This window comes from Fukomys damarensis, unplaced genomic scaffold (assembly GCF_012274545.1).
Source record: "Fukomys damarensis isolate Sample0158 unplaced genomic scaffold, DMR_v1.0_HiC HiC_scaffold_28, whole genome shotgun sequence".
NCBI lineage: Eukaryota > Metazoa > Chordata > Mammalia > Rodentia > Bathyergidae > Fukomys > Fukomys damarensis.
In genome coordinates, this window is record NW_022900940.1 from 46,671,817 (window position 1) to 46,696,014 (window position 24,198).

General features: G+C 47.6%; 1 protein-coding gene across 1 annotated transcript in view; it reads left to right on the forward strand.

Moving 5' to 3' along the window:
* Positions 1 to 24,198, forward strand: part of Synpr (synaptoporin) — a 129,260-nt gene that overhangs the window by 13,606 nt on the left and 91,456 nt on the right. The window contains exon 2 of the mRNA XM_010606578.2: positions 15,930 to 16,054. Within this exon, the coding sequence (XP_010604880.1) occupies positions 15,930 to 16,054 (125 nt within the window). The remainder of the gene's footprint in view (positions 1 to 15,929; positions 16,055 to 24,198) is intronic.

Sequence of the window (24,198 nt, forward strand, 5' to 3'; positions counted from 1 at the left end):
GGACCACTGAGCTAAATCCCTGGCCCCCTCCGGCTTCTTTTGTATCTCTTTCCATCCACTCAGATTTCCTTTGTGCTGTCCCATCCATGTCTATCTCCTCCATCAAACTAGAAGTTCCTTGCAGCCAGAAAGCCTTTCTGCTTGTGCCCCTCAGTGTAGCAACTGGACACAGCAGTGTCTAGTGCACATTAAACATTCACCAGTTAATAAATATTTAAATGGAGGCGGAATAAAGGAATGAATTGAGGAATAACTGTGTCCCAGCCCCATGCGTGTTTATGTCCTCCGGAGCTCCTGTTCTCATTAGAAGAGGCAGATGCGTAAATTGTTTGGTGCAGCAAGTCCCATAGATACTTAAAGACAGAGGCCACTTTTCCCTTGTGATACAGAAAGCAAGAACAAAGAATAGGTATTAGTTTCTTATTTCCTCTCTAACAATTAAGCACAATCTTAGTGTTTTAAAACAACACAAATTTATCTTATAGTTCCAGAGGTCAGAAGTGCTTAAAGTCAAGGTGTCAGCAAGGCTGCATTGCTTCTGAAGGTGCTGTGACAGGATTCTTCTGCTTACCGTTGTGGCCTCTCAGGCTGCAGGCAATTCTCCTCTTTCCATCTTTAAACTCAGTAGCCTGAGCAGCCATCTTTGAATTCCATTCTCTCTCCCTGACCTCAGTTTACATCCTCACATCTTCTGAGCTTGACGTCTCTGCCCCCACCGGTTAACTGGGCCCTGCCAGGTAATACCTGGATCTCCCTGAGGAGAGGCTCATTGTTCTGTCCACCCCAAGTGAAGAGGTGACAGAAGAATTCCAAGGAGAACACAGTGCTTAGACCTGGTCTCCAGACACACAGGTGGGGAAGGTACCTGAGGCAGTGAGTGTCCACAGGTGTCCGGAGAGAAGGGTTTTAGGTAACTTCTTGTCTTTGAAGACCGTGGGAGACGAGAGTGTAGATGGAGGCCAGGACCTGAAGACAGAAGGGCCCCACTGTGCCGAGGAAGGCAGTGGAGGTCCCCGAATGCTGACAGGTTAGGGAAGGGAGGCAACACGGTCAGACTGGCACCCTGGTAATGTGTGGAGTGTGGGTGTCCTGGGCAAGGCTGAGGGCTGGTACAGCTGACGGGAAACCACATGAGCACTCTGGGCACTGACAGTAGTGGCCCAGGCCGAGGCATTGGCAGCTGAAGTGAGAAGGGCGCACAGCAATCGTCCGCATCAAGAATGCAGAAGCAGCAAGGCCAGTAACTGAACGAGTGGAGCAATGGAGAGAGGAACCCAGGGTGGACCTCAGGTTCGGTTTTTTCACCTTGGTGATGGGACAGAAAGAGGTACCGTGGGTGGAGGTTACTCTGTCTTCAGTGAGGCTGCCCCCATAGCCTCTCGGGGACACCCTGGAGAGAGCACAGCATTATATTATCATCAGACCCAGAGCCTTCCCACCCTACCTGGGCAGAAATCCTCACAGCGCTCAGTAAATAGGTTTGTTGCACTTCCAGTGTTCCATTGGACAAGCAGCACTGAGATATGCGAACACTGTAATACCGTAATCACTGAAAGGTTTGCTTTCTACCCTTCTCACCTCTGGCACTGGCTGCCAGTCCCTCCCAGGAGCTCCAGCTCAGCAGCTGATGGGAGCCAGTGGAGGCAGCCTGCACCCCGGCAGTGGCTCTAACACCTTCTTAGGCTTTGTGCCGGCCTCTTTCTGGGCTTTTGTCAGAGCATCTCTTCCATTCCTCTCCCCACAAACCACCCGTTTTGTTAGCTACCTGGATCCTATCCCAGCATCTGCCAAATGCAAAGGCGAGACTAAGCAGGACCCAAGGGAGCCTGTGTCCCAGACAGTCTCACTCTCTCGGCCCTGAGGCTTGGACGGTGTTCAAGAGGGAGGGTCTCTGGGTTCCACTAGGAGCTCAGAGCACGTGGGCCCGGGCTCGAATCCTGGCTTGACCATTTACTCGCTGCGGACACTACAGAAATTACCGAGGGCCAAGCCTCTGTTTCTCCATGCCTAGCTAGCAGGTAAGCTTGGACAGTCATTTGAGTAATGGGTGCAGAGCAGGGCCCGCATAATGAATGCTCTCAAAATATGTTATTCTTCTGATTACAAGCCTTTTACTATGGACGATTACTGAATAACAGACCTTTGTACTGCACAGTGTACCCAGACCCCAGGAGGACCTGCTGGTGACTCCAGCTTCACTTTGTGGTGTTCTCCTCACCTGCTGCAGCGGTGACAGCTTCTGCACAGTGTACCCAGACCCCAGGAGGACCTGCTGGTGACTCCAGCTTCACTTTGTGGTGTTCTCACCTGCTGCAGCGGTGACAGCTTTCTTCCATCTCTGTTCTTGCCCATCCACAAACCATCTGCTCGGCTTCTCCTTCTGCCCACCTCTGAACTGTCCCCAGGCCAGTGCCTTCTCCTTCAGACCAGTGTCCTCTACTCGGGGAAACCTCTCCTGTCCACCTGAGTTGAGACCATCCCATTGTCACCAGTAGGTGCTATTTAATTCCTCCAATGAGAAAAAGTTTGCTTATACCTTAACTTCCTTTATCACAATTTTGTATTTGTTTCCTACTTGTCACTCCTACCAGACTATAAGCTCCAGGAGAGGAACAGCCACATACACACACACACACACACACACACACACACACACACACACACACACTGGTGCCTGGCACTTAGTCAGTCAACAAATCTTTATATTTAAAGTTCATGTATCTCTGATAAAATGTATTAGGAAAAACTATATATCAAATAAAGTCCTGAATTCAGTGGGCCAATACACATTGGTCCATAATTTAGGTCACCGAGTGATACTTTATTCCCAGCCCACAGATCACCAGCTTTCAAGTCACTGATAACAGAGGTCATGAAAAGGTGCCCTTCTTAAATTGTACATTGACATAAAATGGACTGATACTTATCTCTTTCAACTGATGATATCCTCTTAAATCTGTTAGGACTAGGGAGAGATGAAAACATTACAGTAGAAAATTACTTCCTGCATACTTCAGCGTGTACCCATTAAAGTATGCATTCCCATCCATTTGCTGCTACGGGAGTCAAGCACCCTACGGCTTTGATGCTTTCAGTTGTCGTTGTGGGCATCAGGGGAAGTGTGCTGGCGTGTGCATCTGGAACAGTGCCACCAGGCAAACAAGGAGAGGCTGGGCTCCACATTCTGTTTGGGTCCTCTGTTCTGCAGCATGTAGTTCAGATGCCACAGAAGGTTTGTGCCTTGGTGTGGGTAACTGCACCCGCACCTCTCAGAGACCAGGTTATCCTATTAGAAATCAGTTCCATGCCACACATAGCTTTTGAGGTCTCACATGAGCCAATGGGTTTCCCAAAAGGATTCCACACTTTCTTCTGTAGTCCAGGGAACAGGGGCAAAGTCAAGTTACCACAGAATGTTCTGGAGTTCACCTCTTCAGAGAAGTGATTTTCAATCAAGTTAGCTCTCTTCTAAGAAGGAGCCTGGCCCAAAAAATTCGGATCCTGGGTCTTCCTAATAGATGGAACCTTAGTGAACATAGAAATAATAAAAAGGGGATTAACTAGGGATATAATTCTAAGCAAATGATTTATGGTAAATATCAGAGAAAATTTGGAATCAGAAATTTAAACAGGAGAGTTAGACCTGGAAAGTATCTTGGAAACAGGAGTTGCCCAAAATGTAGCTGTGAGTGAAAGTGAAGTATGGACCCAAACGGGAGGTGTCAGAAGTCCCTCACCAGCTGTGGTACCTGGTGGGGTAAGAGTTTGTCTGTTAGTGTGAAGTCATTGGATTGATAGGTTAGACAGCCCTGAGGGATCTCTGCATCTACCAAGTCTGTGTGATAATTTTAAAATATTTGTGCAGAGGAGAATTTTCTGTGGGCAGATCCGTAGCCTGCAGGAGCTTCCCAAAGGGTGAGGCGGGGGTAAATATCAACCTTTAACTGTTTTCATGCCATCCCACCAGGGCTTTCCCATATGACCACTATGCGATTTCCCTCCAAACAACTTCGTTTTATTTCAACTTCCAAGATGAACCCACACCATGTAATGCTGTCATCAGTTATTATAGTTCTTGTTTATCTATTTTGTCATCTCTTTCTGCCTCCTTGCTTTCCCTCATATGTCCTATTTATGCCTTTTCGTCTAACACCAAACCCTACTCTCTTCCTTCTACACTCTTCCTTGAACCTTGTTGGTTGGATTCTCTCTATTTGCTATCCTATGTGAGATTTGTCCTGAACAGATGAGAAAAGCGATATATTTTCATTGATTCAGCAAGTTCATCAGAAATGTCCGCTATCAGCTATGCAGTGTGCTTACACTGATGGCACTGACCTTTCACCTTTATCCAGGAACTTCCTCTCATACGTTCCCCTACTTTTGGGTGCACCTGGATGCCTTTCTGCCTGGGGGTTTGCCCACGGAGGAGATGAATGACAGGCGAGTAATGTGGTCACACTCACGGTAGGAAAGGGCAGAACAGCAGGGCCACATGCCCTGCCAAGCAAGGAAAATAAAGGATGGCATTGGGCCTCTCTGTAACTCTTCATTGTTTTATTTCCACTTCAGCACATGTCCCAGCTTCTTCCTGGTTCCTCGATGTCTTGATCCCCGCTTTGCCTGCATTCATTGTTTGATCCCGCTGCTTCAGTTACCATGAAGATTCAGGCCTTTGCCCATAAGAGCCCCAATTTTCTTTCTCCAATGCACCATAGCACCCTGGAACCCTGTTTGATTCCTCTCTTTTCTCATAGAGAAAGAATTACCCCTCATGTTCAGGAAAGCTACAGTTTTGAGCCACTACTGTTTGCAGGCTGCTTTCCACGCTCTCATCTCCTCTTACGTCTCCCACTTCTCTCCAGCCCGTACTAATGTCTCCTTTTAGAATTACGTGTGGGGGCCAGGGTTTTGGCTCAGTGGTGCCGCTGCCTGCCTCACAAGCACAGGTCCTGAGTTTGATCCCCGGTACCAATCAAACAAACAAACAAAAAAATTATGTTTGAATTATTGTCTGTGTTTCCCATGAACAAATAAGATGACTCAGAGTGTGTTAACCTTGCTAGATATGCTAGAAAGGGGTGTAAGTAAAGCGTGGAAATCAGAAGGTAAAGTTTTTGGCAAAGGTCACTGCCTTCCTGTGCTGGAATCGCCGGCTGGCTCCATGTTGCTGTCTCTCCTGCAGGGCAGAGTTGACGTGTCCACTAATCGCTGTGGTCTACATGAAGTCCACTTACCATTAGAACTTTTAAGGTAGAACCAGCACATTGCATGGAGGGTAATTTGATATATCTTACTGGCCCTTGGATTTCATCCATTGAAAGATATTATTGGAAAATGGTGGGGATTTTTCTCTTCTTGCTGAAGAAATGATGTCCTTTATGTGGAATGTATAGCCTTTCAGGCCATGGTGATTTTTCATCTTATTGAAACATAATGAGAAAAAGCTGCTCTCTCATAATGAGGCAGAACTAAATGGGTCCCTAGAACAATCAATAAAAGATTATTAAGAAGAAAATTCTTGTTAAAGAATATATTTTCTTCTAAGAGCTGCCATGTTGTAATAATAGAATGGGTTTAGACCTTATTCCTGGAAAGAATATTCCTCTTGGGTATTCTGAAGGATTTTTGAAAGTATCCTTTTAAAAAGATGAAAATTGTTTCTATTTTATGTGTTAAATGAAAAAAGCTGTGCAAGTGTGCCTATACTTATACACTCATGCATGGATTACTTTACAATATGATCCCAATTTTTAAAACATTTCAATGATAGAAAAATAACAGACATGTAAAGAAACAGCACAAGATGGTGGGTCTCTGCTCCCTCCTTGTTGAGCCCAACAGTGGTCACTCACAAGCACGTTTTCCTGCCACCCTTCCCCTCACACTGTCCCAGAGCATCTACCACACCTCCCATATGTAAGCAGGTGTGTGTGTCTCAAGGGTATTCAAAACAAACACAGTGCACATAAAATTTGCAGTAACTCAGTATCATCAGATATCTACATATCTTTTAATGTTTCCAGATTTTTTCTTACCGTTTTTCTTCAATTTTGATTTTTTTAAAAATTTGTACATTGTGATTGGTCGATGTGTCTTTTAAGACCTCTTAATCTATAAGCTTTTCTGCCTCCCTTTTTCCCTGCTGTATTTCTTTCTTCCCCCTCCATCCATTCCCATTTTTCCTGTACATTTTGCAGTTTGCTGTTGTATTTGAATTAACGAGGTGTTTTCCTCTGGAGAGTATCTCAGAGTCTGGTATTTGCTGATTTCAACCCCTTTTGTAAGTTGACAGTCTTGCTCGAATTCAAGATTTGATTATTTTGTTGTTGTTTTTATCAGTAACATCGCAAAACTGCTGTGGTTTTCTTTCATTAGAGGCACATATTTCTATCTGTTTCTCCTTTTGTGGTATCAGTCATTTGTGCTTAGATTTATTAATTCATTAAGAATGTGTCTTAGACTGCTAGAGTTGCTATAACAAAGTGCCATAGACTGGGTGTCTTAAACAGAAGAAATTCATGTTGTACAATTCTGGGCAACAGAAAGTCCAAGTACAAGGCCCTTACAGAGTGTTTTGGTTCTGATGCCTCTCCCAGTGTGAGGTGGCTGCCTCTCTGTATGTGCTCTGAGAACACAGGGGAGTGAGTGAGAGGGAGAGCAGTCTGGTGTCTCTTGTCATAGGGACGGTGTTCCTATTGGGTCAGAGCCCCACCCTTATGACCTCATTTAATCTCAGTTAATTCCTAAGGGCCCCATCTGTAAATACACGCGCACTGGAGGTTACAGCTTCAGCTTTGGCATTTGGGGAGGAGGGTACAAACATTGTGAAATGGTTACATTCTAATTCTGTCATTCCTTTTTCATTTTTCGCCGAATCCATTTAGAAAGAGAATGTCTTCTTATCTTCTCTGCTTGCATACTGGTAGCAATCATAAAGAAAAGACAAGTGATTAATTCTTTTGCTTCCACAGTTTAAACTACCGAATTTGTGCACTGCTGTTCTCTAACACCGACCAGAGTTGTATGCTTGGTTGTTTGTTTCACTATAATTATGAGCTTATTGGTTTAAACTACCTCTCTGTGTTTGTATGGTTTTGCATGAATCACTTAACCCCTTAAAGCACCCTGTGCCGAACCCTGCAGTGGGGATGATGATGGCGCCCACCTAACAGGGTTATGCAATTTCAGTGAATCATGTCTGCAAAGCGCTAAGTGCACTGCTGCATTCATGTGGAAGTAAACGCTATCATCATTATTATTAAAGACAGAAAATATGAGAGTGTACTTAAACTGCTCCTCTAGAGCTGCTGCTGCAGTACTGTGAATATTTTCCAGAATAGATGGAATCATCCGCTACCTTTTCACTGCCCAGTTTTGATTGAATCTTCTCCATTCAACAATCACTGTAGTGCACCCTATGATTAGAGAAGTGATTGGATGATTATGCATCGTGGGTGAGAGGTTGGAGTGCTGATTTCCAGGTCAAGAATTAGAATGATCTGAACAGTGACGTGAAAGTCTGGCAGTATGGGTATAGGGAGAAAACTTGCCATTGAGGTGGTCAAAGCAGGAGAAGGTAGAAAGATGTTGGAATCTCTGTACATGAGGATTTACATGTTTCAGAAATTTCTGACAGTTGATAATGCTGTGACTAATTCTAGGTTGCCGCTTCTGGTCTTGAGGACCATGTCTGACTATATTGGTAGCAGGCAGTTCTTAAACTCTGGATTTAATTTAATATAGCCAAAAAAACACCGAAAAATGTGCCCCCTCCCCAAATCAACTGCTACTATTTTATTAATGGGACCTGTGCTTTCATTAGGTAAAACCGGATTTAAAAAATAAAAGAAGAGTGAATGTAAGAGATTTTTCTGTTAAATGATTCTTCCTGTCTAGGAAAGAGATGATAATTGAATGCAGCCAATTGATTATGGATCGATATTTTTTTCAAAAAACCCTAAGGTATTCTAAATTGCTCTGTGGGCATAGATATAAATCTAGTTGATGAAATATTTAAGTGTTGAAGAAGACATGCCAAATATACTGAAATCAACCACAGCTGAGTCACAAGTGGAATTGTAGTTTTTAGTCAGAATGTTGGATACCATAACCTGAGACCTATTGTAAAAAATAAAGGTGGAACAGAATTGATGTGTGACTTAGCTTTAGTTTTTTTTTAAAAAAAAATCTCTATTACGGTAAAAGTGTTGCTCCTGGTGGGGAAAACCAGCACAGTCCAGACACATTAGCAAACTGCACAGCAGTGAGCGAGCGCTGTGAGCCCCTCTTGCTCATCTTCCTGTCAAACTGAAGTGTGGAGTTTTATTTTCTTTAATGAGCATGGATTTGGCTATCGGAGATTATCAGTCTATTTTACATTGCTGTTACAAAACACCCAAGGCTGGGTACCTCATAAAGAGTTTTATTTAGCTTCTGTTTGAGAGTTCAAACAGTGAGGCTCCACCACCCCGAATATCACTGCCTCGAGGCCTTGGGGACACACTGAGGTCCTTTGTTCAAAGACTCATCAGTGTGTGGGAAACAGCAGGACGTCTGCCTTCACTTAGGAAAAGGCGTCAGGTTCAAAAGCACTACCACAGGAAGCTAATTCACAAGGGTCTGCCTAAGCAAGTAGGGAGGAATATTGTCAGTGTAAGGGAGAAACTGTGCTGCATTTTAATTTTATCTTATTATTCCATTATGACACATATGAGAGAATCAGGGTTGGTTTATTTCAAAGTAATTATCTTCTGTGACCAGAGGAAAGATAAGTTGCACTTCTTGCTTCACTAATGACTGAATTATATTTCAGCCCAGTGTTCCCATGGTACATTTTAGCATACTTAGCTTGTGACTTTGCCACAAGAGTAGATAAGCAGATCAAAAAATGATCTTCCACTTATAGTCTGTGTGAATATAAATATTTGAAAATTAACAAAGATAATTCTAAAAGGGCATGAGTTTATTTGACTTCACTAGTTTTTTTCCTCAGAGTTTGAAATAGCATAAAACCATCTAATAAAAAGTATGAATTTACTTGGATCAGGTTACTTAGAAGTTGCCTAAATTTGCACTTTTAAGAAAATTACTTTTTAGTTCCCGAAGGTATGTGTAAAACTGAGATTTTGACTCCAAATTCCACTCCTCAGTGGTAACAGCTAGATCATCTCAGTGTCTGTAAAAACACATTATGTATATATTTAAATATTTTATTTTACAAAAATGTAACATCTGTTATACTTGGCAATTTACTTTTTTATTTTTCATTTATAAAAGATGATGAGCAACTTTCCACTCTCTATATTGCTGTTCATTCTTTTTTGTAGCCATTGCATATTAAGACTGAGTGCTTCATTATTTATTTATTCTCTTCTTCATAGTGATGAAAATTACTTCCAAATTATTTTTTTCTGTTTCAGCCACGTCTTTGCCTTAGAGACGTGTGTCAGACTGTGTGTGGGAAAACACAACTCAGTTACCAGTGTGAATTTCAGCCCACAGGCAGAGGTGAACGTAGCCCACAGTGCTAAGACTGAGGCCCCTTGTCATCACAGAGGGCAGAGAAATGACCGGATGCCCGGGGCTCCGTCTGCTCACCGCCTTTGTAAAGTGCTTCAGGCGCTTGTTTCACGTCTGTGGCAGTTACTGTGGCATGCTGCCGTCATGGTCCGATACCTACTGTCTTCTGGTGCCAGCTTGTGCTGGGCACTGCAGGTGGATTCTACCGGGCCACTGGTCCTCATTGGCTGCCAGTCTGGTGTTCACAGCTGTGGTTGTTTGTCTTTCCTTGGAAACCCACCACCCTGTCTGTCCACACTACTCAAGATAAAAATCCCACACTACCTGAGAGATAAAGCCCACGAGTCCCTGTTGTGACAGGGCCTGTGCCACCGCACAGAGGGGCCGGGACACAGGAGGGAGCCCTCCTAGGCTAAAACCCAAGAAGTGTCTGGAAAGCACTTACTATGTAGCAGCTGCAGACCTGCTTCCATGAGGTTGAGGGCTGGAAGCAGAAAATCTTCTAGAAAGTTCGCTGTGAGTGCTGGGCATGCAAATAGGGCATCCGGGTTCCTCCCTTCCTGATCTTAGCCTCTCCAGAGTGCCCCCCATTCCTCAGAAATGGGACAGTTGTCCAAAGTGGCTGGCATGGGTGGGCGGCACCATGCTCCCTGCCTGGCTGCACTCATGTTGGAGTGGAGAATGGTGGTCAAATGCCTCAGTCCATTGGGGTGCAGGGGGAGAAAAGGGGAGAGGCAGAGCCCCTGGGTAAGCTGCACCCCTTCCAGCTGGCAGGGGAAAATGAGTCAGGTGCATCCCCTCTGTCTCAGAGAGAGAGCCCTCAGCTGGGAGCTGCAGGCTGTGCATGTGAGGACTGTCCCCGGGAAGCTGTAGGTGGCCTGTGGGGTGGGATAAGGCATAGAGAAACAGCATCAGCAGCCTCTGCTACGTAACTCACTACATAAGTGCATAAGACACAGAATGGATAAGTGAAGGAGGAAGGGAAAGCTTGTCCCTGATGGGCACCAAAGTGAGCAAAGGTCCTCATCTCTGGGGAGCCCCCAATGGAGGTGGCCAGCTGGAGTACTACTGCTGGGCCGATGTCTTCTGAATCCAAGCCCAGAGGCGCCATGCTGATAGCCTGGAACTGTCCATTCAGGAAATGCCTACCCTCTGCAGACTGGCGATTGTACACATTGCAGCTTTCTCCCCAGGAGAGAGGGTTGTTCACACGCAGAGCTTGTGGGTGGTACTGCATCACGACTGGGTTCCACCTTCCCTGTCCCTCTCCTACCAGTCCCTTCTCTCCTGTGTTCTTTCTGGGGCATCCTTGATGCCTGCTTGTGGCTGTGTGCTAGGCATTGGGAGGTGGCCCCGCCCCTGCCCTGGCTTCACTGCAGTCCTGGGATCCCTGCAGGAACCACTAATCAGCCCTATTTCCTGTCCTCCTCCAACCTATTGCTTTCCATTGTGATTTGCAAACTAACCAGAAGCATAAATAGCATATTTCATTAATATTCCTCATCTGGTTCAATTACTTCCAAGAAGGGAGCTGCTGCCTTCTTTCCAGGGGAGAATCTTTGGTGGTGTTAACTGTACAAATTATCATTCCTGCTATAGGTGGTTATAGTTTATGGACACTTATTAAGCCAGAAAATGCAGAACAGTTCTTCTATTCTCTTTCAGCTGAGTGTTTTTTAAATCAGGCTACGCACAAAGGAACTCTCTGTTGGCTAATTTTGTCCATTTTGAGAGTAATTCTTTATTGTTAGGAACAAAGCCATAGATCATCCAAGACAGTAGTGAAATGAGACTTGGTTGTAGATTTATTTTCATCTCCTGAACTCAAGGGAGGTGAATTATTGGGCCAGAGTTTAGAACACCGATTATCTTAGAATGTTCTGGAAAATGAGGTTGCTGCTTTGTCTCAGGGAAATTGGGAGCTTGAGGAAAGATGACAAGATGCAGGATTTATACTCCACTTGGATGGGCAAATGGGCTTTTGGCCCAGGGTTATACCTTCAGTGTCTGGAAAGGAAGGTGTTGTGTGGCTCAGGACTGACGTGCAGGGCCCAGACTTTGAAGAAGAATCACACATGTGCACACACACACTCATCAAACTGCTTGTGGTCACCAGAGCCAGCCTCAGCGGGAGCTCACTCTCCCCAGCTCCTTTCTCCTACCCTCTTTCTAACCCACCCGGCCCCTGTGGCGTCTTCCCTCTCTAGCCTGTGGAATTCAGGTCCAGTTTTCATTTTCTCCTGACTGCATACAAAGTTATCCCCTCTTTCCCCTCGCCCAGGAGGGGGTGTTGGCAGCCAGATGAAGTGGCAATAATCTTGTAAAAACCCAGACCACGAGATGTGCACACCTTCCCCTTGGTGGTGCCAGCAGCATCGCAGTGCATCAGTTGTTGGGGTAAGAGAGTCCTTGTCTCTTTACAGAGTGCCAAGGTCCTCCCACATGCTTCCTCCCATCAGGGATGGCATGAGGAAAGGAGAAAGAACAGGGCTCTCCCCTTGGTAGTGAGGTATGGGCATGCATTTGTGAGACTCTCAGGAGAAAAGCAGAGAGCCTGCATCAGTGAAGCATCCACTGTGCCCTCCGGGCGAGGACAAGACCATCTGATGGCCAACTCTACTCACCTGGCAGAAATACTTTTCTTTTTGCAGTTTGAGAACTAAATAGAACACTGACTCTGGGAGCCTGGAGACCAGGGTCCTTGTTCCAATTCTCCTGTTAACTGAGTTGAGACAAGTGAATATTCCTCTCTAGCTTTAGTTTCTTCTGGGCAGTAGCAATAGTTTCAGGAACATTAGTAGTAGGAAGAAGAGAAAGGGAAAAAGGAGGAGAAGGAAGAAGAAGAGAGTGGGGAGCAGAAAGGAAGATGGAGATAAAGGAGAAGATATTTTAACATTTATCGATGGCTGTGAACCTATTGCTTTAACATGTGGCCTCTTGGATTAGATGTACAACAATCGTGAGGTTAAATAATTTCATTCTCGACTTCTTTCACCATCCACCTGTGACATTAGCTCTCTGTTGGCTTCTGGAATTGTCAGGCTTTTCCTGATGACTCTCACATAAGCTGTTCCCTCTGCCCAGAGAGCTCGCTCCCCCACGTTTGCATGATTTCCACCATCTCCAGGTCTCAGCTTAAAGGTGACATCTGCAGGTGTAACTTCCGGTCTAGCAGTTATCTGATACATCTGTAATTATTTATTTACGTATTCGTTTTAGAGCTGTCACCCCTCGTCAGCATTAAGCTCCCCGATCAGCAGGGAGAGTCTTTATCTTTGTCTTTTCTCTGACCTTCTTCAATGTCTGTGCCCCAACGGAGGGTGCCCGGTAAGTGACCCATCCAACATCTGCAGAGTGAACCTGTGAGTTCGTCTTGACTAGCAGATGTGTGGAGCTAGGGGTGGAGAGGTGGAGCAGCTTGTGCAAGGTCGCACTCAGACCTGCCCAAGTCCAGGATTGCTCCACCTTCCCCTCTCAGAGGAGGTGGCCAGGGGGAGCGCTGCAGGGGTAGCAGCTGGAAGACCCCTGTTTGCTCCCACTCTGCCTTTCCCTGCAAAACCAGGGGGGCCTCCCCTCCTCGCCCCAGCTCCCACTCCTGCCTCCTCACTGTGCTCCGTGCATTCTAATTCGAGGAGCAGAGCCCTGCCTGGTAGACTGGGAGCGTTGGGATCAGCCATTGCTGTGGTACATACATGGTCTGTGTAGCCCTCACCAGCCGCATGTGTGCTCCATTCTGCTCGCAGTATGATTTCCCTTAACCGGTGAGAACTGTGAGGGAGAAGAACTTAACAGAAATCCACAGGTGTCATGTTTAACTGGACTACAACATTTTGGGTTTTCAGAGCCCAGTGATGGCTGAAAGAAGACATTGTTGTGTCTGGCTTCAGTAGTCTGAACGTCTCTTTTCCAGTAGTCTAACATTTTAAACTAGCCAAATACATACTTACCATTCCATCTGAATTTCATTACACAGTGGTGTTAATAATACCTTACTGTAAATAGAACACTTAACACAGGATGAAAAGCCAAGGTAGTTTCTTTGTAACTATCAAGCTCTGAAATTAACAAGATTTGTTTTTATGCCTTCAATTTTAACTTGCCACTTTTTAATGCCCGAAGGAATGTTTGACATGCAACTTCTTGAAGTGATTATGCTATTCTGCCATACCTTTAATATAGGAATATCAAGCTTCACACACACACACACACACACACACACAAAACACTTGTCATGAGGAATTCTGGTCACATATGTTGTGTGGTCACAAAACCTGGCCTACAACAGGCTTTAAGATGGCACCGTGGACCAGCCTTCCTGACCTTTACATATCCACCTGCTGATTTCTCACCGGGACTCTTGTCCCAGACAGACACATATATGTAACTACCACACAAGTCTGCAAGATCCAGGGGATCTTATGCATGAATACATCCCATCTCATTTAATTCTCTCGGGGGTTCAGGGAAACACAGAGGACACACTTGTTTTAGAGATGAGGAAACTTGAAAGAAAGGGCTGCCTTCCTGGGGCTGTGACTCCCATGCTCCAAGCCTTCTCCTGGAAGAAGCCTTACCAGACAGCCTTGACGTGGCACAGTGGCCAGGACACCCAGGGCCACGTGATGAAGTCTGGGCTTGGGCCCTGGACCGTGAGAGTCCCCTCCTCCTATTCCTGCCACTAATACATGACATGAAGAGGACATCAGAGTGGGAAAAGTAAGCAGTTCTCACCCCAGGGATGAAGACTGGGTCTCCTTCAGCCCTGGTGTCCTGTGCAGATTGTGCAGGGACTGGAAGGGCTTCTGAATGCCTCCTCCAGTCCTTTCAGGTAGGCCAACGAAGCGGAAAGGCAAACAGTGAAAAGGACCATCGGTGTCTCGCACTGCTCTGGTGTTCACTGGGCAGAGGGTGGTGTAGATTTGGCTGGTGAAAAACCTACATCTCCTACCTGATGCTTCAAGTCAGTTTACCGAAGAGCACCCACTGCTTACAGTGATAATGTTTCTGAACATTTTTGAGAGCTTACGCTGTGCCAGGATCTCAATGATTCACACACATCAGCACATATGAGTATCTCTTGCTCTTACTACCTCGACTGTAGCACTTGATCAAGTTGTTTCCATTTAAAACTTATTGATTTAAAAAAACGAATGCACATAAGTGGCAAATGGTCCGCAAAGCACTGCTTTCCCTGCCAAGATTTCAGCAGCCATTGTTAAGACTACCCTATCTTTTCCTGGAGACAGACAGTCCTCAGGCTGCTTTTCCTCTGCTTACCAGGTGGCAGGTGGCAAAGGCTGTGCTCACCACACCTCTGAACACACTGATCCTGCCCACTCTGGCGGCCTTTTCCCTGCAGCAACTGTCTGTCTCGTATCACAAATAGCACAGTGAGCCGGGAGAGTTAGAACCGACGCTGTTGTACTGAAAAGGAGAACAAGGCGTGGGGAAGTAAAGCAGCTTCCCCAGAGTCACATCACAGATCGGGTGCACCTGGCCCCTATGCAGGGTGAGCTGGGCTCCCAAGAGGCCACCCCAGCCACTGTAAGAAGCTAGACTCCAAAGATAAAATAAAATAAACACGAATACAGGCCGTGAGGTGTGTCAGTGTTCAGTGAACCTGATCGGCTTCCTTGGGAAACGAGCCGGACACTCTTTTGAATTGATGAAGTGGCCAAGCTTGCCGTTTACTCACTTCCCTTCCTCGGCCCTCCCACCTTCCTGGTGTCTCCTGTTCCTCAGGGCTTCCCTGAATTCCCGCTCCCTGTTTTGGGTGCCTGATCCCACACTTGGTCACATTCCACACCAGGATCGATGGTGACACTGACTGATAACCACTTGAAACTTTTAATGGCTGCTTGCGAAGAGCGAGCGACACCGAGGTGTAACCACCGGCGGGAGCGTAAGCCTAGAGTGCCGTACGCTGAGCTCCTGTGTGTGGTGGTAGAGCCCCTTGGGTAATGGTCTCCTCTGCTTTGACTCTGGCCGTGCCCTTTAAAATAGTAAATATATTACTCCGAAAGACAAAACATGCTTTATGAAACACAAAACAAACAAAAGAAGAGCAAAGAGACATCTCAGATTCTTCCTACCTGGAGCCACTGAGGCGCTCCTTTGTGGGTTTTAGCTGTGTGTTTTGTCTCTACCCGTTGAGGCCCAGCAGCTCTTTGTGCACCCGACAGTCCCCTTGTCCTGTTCGTGAATGACTGTCCAAGCTGAGTTTCTTCAACTCAGCAGACGCCTTCAGACACCTTCATTCTTGCTTTGCTCCTCCAGCCTGGCGGGTGGAGCTGTGGTCCTGTAGGATTGCTCCCTCCCTGGTTCCCTCGCTCAGCTCCGAATTACGCATCTCATTTGACTAACCTAACCCTCATAGCTGCCTTCTCTGTTCTCTTCCCTCTTCACAGCTCTTTGCGATCTTTGCCTTTGCAACATGCGGTGGCTACTCTGGAGGCCTGCGGCTGAGTGTGGACTGTGCCAACAAGACAGAAAGTAACCTCAGCGTGGACATTGCCTTCGCCTACCCCTTCAGGTAGGGCATGCTGGTCCTGCTCTTGCCCTGCAAAGAGCATTTCCTTCCTCCTGCAGTTTCTCTGGGGCTTCTGGCTAAACGAGGGCTCTGCTTGCACCAGCATCGTTTGCAGAGTGCCTCCCACTACCCCACACTGGGGGCTTGTGACACACACCCGCAGGCCACAGCTCACTGGCCTCCAAAACCAAACCCAAACGTCTCCAAAATGTGACCCGCGACCAGGGGCTGTCTGTGGGGAGGCCTCAGTACCATCCCTCTCCCAAAACCGTTTCTCCAGCTTGAGGTTTCCCACAATCTCTCTGGATTTGGGTGTCACTTCTCGTTTCATATTGATCGTACAACTCTGCCCGATAATGTGTTTGATACATTAACATCACGTACTGCGTCGCGTCCAGTTGGCACTTGCTCTGCTTACTGTCCACCTGCCTAATCTCATTGAGTCCCCCCAACGGCCACTTACTAATGAGGAAACCGAGGCACGGTCCCATATGCCCACATTCCCTCAGCTGGTGAGAGGCAGAAGCAAGGTGTGAGCCCCTGGCTGAGCCTCTATTCGTATACTTAAATTGCTGGAAATAACTCTCTTGACATGCACAAAAGCCAGTACCCCATATGTGTTTGTGTCTTGTACGTGAAATGGTAGCTGGACAGCTACCAGGGTCATCCCCAACCTCACTTCTTGTGATTCTGATCCATGTGCCCAAAGTGGACTGAGTGAAGCCAATGTTCACATAGTTTACTTCTGTAAAGTTCTCCTATACTAGCCATCAAATAACTGGTATGATTTTCAAAAACAACTTTTCATGAATTACTTTGGCACGCTATTTTACTCGCCTGTTCACTTCAATTGACAGATATTCACTGAGTCTTGCATTGTATCGTGCATGGTCCTGGCTCTGGAATTGAGGAAAAAATTAAAGCTGGCTGCTACAAACTTTTTCAACAGGTTAAATTCAGTGTTGTCTGAAAATATTTTCACAGACTCTTAGATACCTAATACTAGTAAAAAGATAGTAAAGGGGGAAGAGAAAGCAAAAGAATGGAGGCTAGGAGGAAGAAATTAAAAATTATGATCAAGAAATACTTTTTAGTGTTTTGACTTTCTGACACACACTTTGAATCGCCAAGAGAGAGACATTGTTTGCCAAATACGCCTGACCATAGAAACTGCATATCTGAAAGATTAGCCTCTCCTGGATGGTGCCTTGAATATATCACTCCAGTGAGCTTTTCTAGCCTGAAGCAGAGGTGTCCTACTGACAGGTGATGACTCACAGGAGTGCCCTCTACCCTCATACCTGACTGGTTCTCAGGAGCCGAGCAGACAAACACTCCTGCTCATGTGGTCTCCTAACTAATAAACGGGTACAAACTCAGACACATGGAGCATGTTGCCCTTGGCAGTTAGGTAAAAATAGCCAAGCCATGCTGGTGGAGATGGGCATCGAGTGCCCGATGCTTCAGAAAGATTTGGACCCCTGGGCTTCCAGATGAGGGGCCACCTCAGCCTCTCATGGATCTGACTGCCCAGACCAGGAGCCCAGACACACAGGTGGCCAGATGCGGCTGGGATACTCACGCCGTGTGTGAGATGCTGGCTCTGCTGGGTGTGGCAGTGGTTGCCCACCAGGAGAGAAGGTAAATCCAAAGCAACCCTTTCGGTTTGAAGAACAGGTCACTTGCACATTCATTTATCAGCTCAAAGTATTCTTCACCTCTCTCGGGCTAGAGGAGAGCAATCAAGAGAAGTGTCTGACAGCACCCGAGCGGGCAGGAGGAGAGCGGAGAGCAGGGTGCTGGTGAATTTCACACAGTCCATTCTGAGGGTACAGTTAGAGGCGGCTCTTCAGGCAGACAGTTTCCATTGTGGGGCTCTACAAAGTCTTAGCATTGGCTCAGTGAAGGCAGGCTGGGACGTGTTTTGTGTACTGTGTAAATAAAACAGCCCATTCATGTAAGAGAGTTTTGCCTGTGTTCTGAAGTAAAGACACTCAGCTCTTGGTCTCAGTAGCACAGCTTTCCCCCAGACGAGGAGCCCATGTGTAGGAGCGGTGAGGCCCTGGGAAAACTAAGTGGGGGAGGCCTGGAGCAGGGCTCACCCTCCTGGTCTCTGCTCACCTCACACAGAGCCCACCCTGCCCTGCAGCCTGGGGTCTTCGGGACTCCAGTCTCCCAGACACAATTTTACATGCTCCGTTGTAGAGGAAAGAAACCCTTTACCACTTTGCTAACCACTTCTCCACAGCATTTACCATGTAGAGTTAAGGCACAGGATTAGTCCATAACGTTCCACAGAACGTCTTACTTTCCTTCCAGAAATGTCTGTCTAGGGTTTTTGTACATAAAGTCCCAGAGAGGCTCAATCTTACAAGAGCTTCAGTTTCAGCTTTGGATGCTTTAATACATCTCATTATCCTGTTGGAAAGACCCCAGTGATGAGCTAGAGGAGATCGTGAAGGAACGTGGTTAGAGGAAGCTGGGTCAGCAAGATGCTGACAGTGTAGATCATTTAAAATTTGTTTTCTCCTCAGACTTCATGTGCCAAAGATGGGATCGTAACCCCAGATAGAGTCAGAATGTTCAGCAGCTTTTAACTCTTCAGTTTATTGCAAACACAAGGGAGACAATAACTCAAATGCCAAGTTACTTGAACAAAAACAATTATTTAGTAACTGACAAATCAAAGGCAGCTACTTAAATATCAGAAAAATATTTCAGGTTGTAAGATAACCTCAGCTAGGAAACTTTAGATAATTAATAATACTCAAGTGCAGTATCTAATAAATATGCCAAAAGTGCATTCGTTCCTTCACACTACCATATGTGTACTTCTGGATCATATCAGAACTGGCTTTCAGCAATGTATCATTTTCTGATAGAAATAAAATAGTTACCACCTGACCTTCCTTTTGATTTGTGATCGAAATCAGCAGGTAGCTTGGAACTAGCTTCTCATCTACCAGAATGCTACCCTGGTGTGGAACTGGCTGGATGCTGGGCCTAGACTCATATCTGTAGCTCTGCCTTGCACAGTGTGCTTTGCACAGTGAGAAGTAGATCTCTCCTTTGAACCTACGTGAGAGAGTTGTAGAGAGCCTGCCAGAGGACGGTCAGTACTTTGTGCTAAAACTTAAATATTTGCACAGTAAATATTGTGCATTTAAGTGTCTGGGAACAGAATTAGGAAGAAGCAGTTAAGTTGGAGCACATCCGTGAAATGTGCTAGGCAGCCGTTACAGGGCATTTGCTCAGATAAATGTGAAGGCATGTGAACCATCCCGCTCGACCACAAGACTGCACATACAGCTAAGGCGGACGTGTGCAACCTCACGCTGGTTGGCTGGAGCAGACGCTGCCAGGGCTGGACACGCCCCGGTGCCCGGCCCCTCCCCTCCAGGCCTACCCGAGTGCAGGCCGGGTCTGTTTCCCTCAGGTGTGCTGCTCCAGCCGCAGAACTTGTCTGGCCAATGGGCAGGACAGGCAGGAAGCGCCGGGAGTTTGTGTCTCCCAGAGCCGCCCTCATTCCGTGACCCCTGTTGCCTGCGAGGGGGCAGCTCGGCCCGAGGTGAGGCCGCACTTGGCACGGTCGGCCAGCTCTTGGAGCCCACAGGACTGTGCCACTGGCCACGGAAACCTGAGCACAGCCTCTTACTCTTCCTCCTTTCCTCCCCACTTTGTGCTCTTAGTGTCAGGACGGAGTTGTGCTCAAGTCTTGACCTCAGGCTCTTCTTTAAGACCCTGGTGTTGCCTGGGAAGCTGTCGCCCCTGGAGAAGCCGGCCGAGTCGATAAACCGATGTGTCGTCAGTCGTCAGTCGAGCAGATCCCTATTTCTCACACTCTGGAATCATGTTATGTATATATTGTTCTTGGAAAAACAAAATCAAAACTGAGAAAACAGGTCAGCTGGGTGTTGTTGAGCAGAAGGGATCCCTGCTGCTGCTCCTCCTCTTTGCGACAAAGCCGTATTACCTGCCTCACAGCCCTGTTGTGAGTATTAGGTGCATGCAGAGTGGTTTTTTAGTACATTATTTTGTTTCATAAACATTTTTCACAAATGTGAACTAGCGACAAGTGACCCTTATTGTCATATTTTTCCTTAACCCTCTCCCTACTGACCAGCAAGCATTAGGTGCTGTACCCCTTTAACTCCCGTTAACCTGCTTCTATGTTTTCAGTGTGTATTTAGTGGCCCTGGGTGTGTATTTCTGTCATCAAGCCTAATTCTCCTTCTCTGATTAAACCCAGGGGGATGAAGCCCTCCCGAGGAGACAGGTGGAGAGCTCAGGCACTGCTGGGAGCTCTGGGAGGTGTCTGTCACGGGGATGGTGGCTCTGAAACAGAATTCCGGGAGGGGAGTGCAAGCTGGGGTGCTCAGCTGGGTGCTGCCCACTGTGACTCTGGCCCTCATTCCTGGGGTTAGCACAAGCAGACACCAGGAGGGCTGTAGGGCTGGGCCATTGCCTAGCAAGGCAGCTCTGTGGGCTGGAGGCAGGGAGGATCCCTCTCCCTACAAGTCACTCCGGAGCACAGTGATGATCAACATTTTTTTCTTACCTTAAGGGCCAATTTGGGGGACATAAATTGCTAAGGAATGCAGTTTTTATATCTTATGTTCAGGAAGTGTTGCATTTGCAATTACAGTTAAGCATTTACTTACGGTTTCTCATTACCAAAAAATTCACTCTTTTCTGCTACAATTTCAGTTTGTCATTTCCGTGTGGTGTGGCCCCAAAGGGCCGCGGCAGCCTAGCAGATGGGAGTGGTATTGCATCCAGCCTGGTAGAACTGCCCTGAAGAATGCGGGGCCCATCACCTTCAGGGGCCTCAGTTCCCTTATAAAAGAGAAACAATAATAGTTTCTTCCTCACAGTCTGAAGAGACTGTTTACTTAGATAACGCAAGCTAATCGTGTAGGACAGAACCTGACAAATACCAAGTGTCTCCTGAATTGTCTTGTTGTGTAGCTGTTGTTATTAGGTTCAGGGATAGGAGGCCATTCATAATGATGAAGAGAGGCGTTATCATGTGTAGATGTTGTTTGTAGGGGTCACAGAAAATGCATAATGTCAGTTGGCACGGACCGAGATTAAATTTTTACAATTAGCAAATGACTAATTTATATGGTGACCTCAGCTGTCCCCAGTCACCCTCCCTAAAGGCCAGATTGGAACCGTTTGTTGACGCACTTCCCCAAAAGAGCATGGTGGTGGGAGTCAGGGCAGCATGGAAATCTTGCTGTCAGCTTTCCCGGAGCACACCCTGAGACAAGGATGGGGGCGCAAGTGATCTCCTTGGTGTGTGACCCCCGGGTGCACCGTCAGGATGGGGGTGGAGGGTGGAGGCAGGCAGGGGAAGGCTGAGGAGTGAGTTAGCACCAGGCCCACGGCTCCGGGAAACTGGGCGATGTGTCTCAGGCCGGTTTGAAGCTGGGGTTACATCCACCCAGCTGTTCCCGGGTCAGAGCTGTGTGGACCTTCGCTCTCTGGTACTGGCTGCAGACCAAGCACCAGCCTGCAGTCGTGACATCCTTCATGCAGAGACCATGGGCACCGCTAGTAGAAGGCTGCCCCTGCATACAGAAGTGGTGAGCTCCAAAGATACGGTGGGCAGCCGACAGCCTCTCATACCTTGGGAAGACTTTCGGGACATTTGGCCCAGCTGTGAGTGACGCCATCCACGTCGTGCACTTTTTCCTGAACTATATGGTATATATTGGCTGGGAAAATAGACATAGCTCCTTCCCACATAAAATTTACAATTGGGGATGGACGAAAGCAATAAACAAGTAAGAAATATAAAATAAAGGGCATACCTATGATTTTATTGTGCTTCCTGTGAAGAAAATGAACATTGAGCAGAGGTGTGAAATACCTGTTCGGGGGAAGGAGAGGTCCAGAAGGACCTCCGGTGGAGGGGCCTTTAGCCCAGTCTGCATAAAGCAGGAAGAAAGGGAACAGCAAGTCCTCCAGGGAGAGGAGGTGAAGCAGCAAGCAGGCAGGGGAGCTCCCGATGTTGATGGCAGTCTTGAGAGACAACTGACAAGGTGGATGGGAAGGAGGAGCTCGGCTGCTGCGCATCAGCTGGCTGCAGGAGACGCTGCTGATGAAATGACATCTGCGTGCAGACCTGAAAGAGCCAAGGAAGAGGCCGTCTCCGGGATGCAGAGGGGTAAGGGCAAATGAAGACGGCAGAGCCTGACGTTCTGGCGTGGGGAGGAGGGGACGGCAGGAGCTGGAGCTGGAGGAGGATCTGAAGGGCTCACCACAGTATGACCTATATACTATATACTATATACTATATACTATATACTATATACTATATACTATATACTATATACTATATACTATATACTATATACTATATATATTTGTGCTGACCTAGCCAGAAGTCGCTGGGGTCTCTAAGCAGAGAAGCCACGCGATTTAGATTTGTAACATCTGGCTGTGGAAGTAGACAAATGAAGGAACACAAGGTCGGGGTGAAGCTGGGGACAGTAATGAGGCAGCTGTGGCCACGCGGAGGACAGGAGTCGGGCGGTGGAGAGGCTGGAGCACTGAGCTCTCGTCTGTGCCCGTCTTCCGCCCCTCACCTCTGAGCGGAGCTGGCGTCCACATCCTTGGCTTGCTTGTCAGCTTTCCCTTCCCCCTTGCCAGTGAGTGAGTGCTGGTTCTCAGGTGCTCCGAAGTGGGGCTTTTCAGAGGTGATCGGCTCCCAGGGAATCCCCTGAAGAGCTCCCAGCTGAAGGCGCTGTCGGAGGCGGGGCCTGGCCGGAGGAGGTGGCCATCTGGGGGTGTGGCCTGCAGGACCCGCTCCCTTGCTCCCTGCTGCCACTTCCAGGGGCTTGCAGGTTCCTCTGCCGCGCTTTCACCAGGCCCTTACCGAGCCATCACCGGCTGAATCCATGGGCCACAGCTTCTGCTTTGGGCGATGGGTGCTGGGTGTTGTGTCCCAGCCCTAGCACAGATAGCAGATACAGAGTGCTGCGTCAGCCAGCACGGGAGCTCCGTCGGTATCCGAAATTCTGTGCTCCTGATGTGGGTTAGGGTGCCCTGGAGGCCACTCGTTTTCATGCCAGCACCATCCTGGGCTGTGAAAACAGGAGCAGGTGCCGGCTGACTTGACTTGAAGGACGAACGGTTGCATGCAGACATGGCCGTGACTGCTTCTCTGAAGACCAGAAAGGACGAAGAAACTTATGGCATGGACAGGGACCCACTGCCTGGAGTACAGTTTTTAACAAGTCTTTGCCTGGGACGGTCTCCTCAGGTAAAGAGAGCTCACACCGGGAAGTTACACAGGAAAGCTAAAGAGGGTCACACCGGGCCATGAGCAGAAGGATGGGAGTCTGGACTGCAGGAAGACGCTGCCACCCCCAAGATGAGAGCAGGGTGTGGCACAGTGAGGCCAGAGTCAGATCAGCCAACCCATAAGCCAAGAACAGCTTTTGCATTTTGAAATGATATTTTAAGTGATTTGTAACTACCCATCAAACAGCCTCAAATTTGCTTCTTGACCTGTAAAGGCCAAAATACTTAAATCTGACCTAAAAAGAAGAAACATTTTACTGACCCGTGGCAGGAGACAAAAAGAGGTGATTTCTTACAGCTCACGTGCAGGTGGGCCTGTTTCCAAGGAGCTGGGGGCGGGGTGGGAGGACAAGAGGAAGGATCCCATCGTGTGGACGCCCAGGGCAGCAGGAGACCGGGCTCCCCTCGCTCTGCCCTCCCATTGCCCTCAGAGCGCCCCACTGGCTCACCGGCCTGGAGAACTCCACCTCCACCGGGAACCTGGGCAGTGTCCCAGCCACGGCTGCTGCAGAACCAGCAGAAGGAGGTGCACAGATTCCAAGAAATTGTGTTGTACAAGTTTCTTTCCTTCCCTCGCAGAGGGTTCGCTGTGATGCTTGCCCTGTTTAGGTAAAATCTGAACAGGCTTTTAAAGACCAGGATTGGGGCACTTAGCAGAAAGGACTGTGGGCTGTGTAATCAAGGCTGTTGTTTCTGTCGCGCCCCCATAGGCAGGTGAGCAGTGGCAGATTGGGCCAGTGTGCTGAGGGACCCCTCGTGGAGCTCTTGGACTCACTGCTCTTCACGGAGCAGACGCAGGGCGAGTGGTGGGAAGAGCCTCATCACCTAGGAAGCTG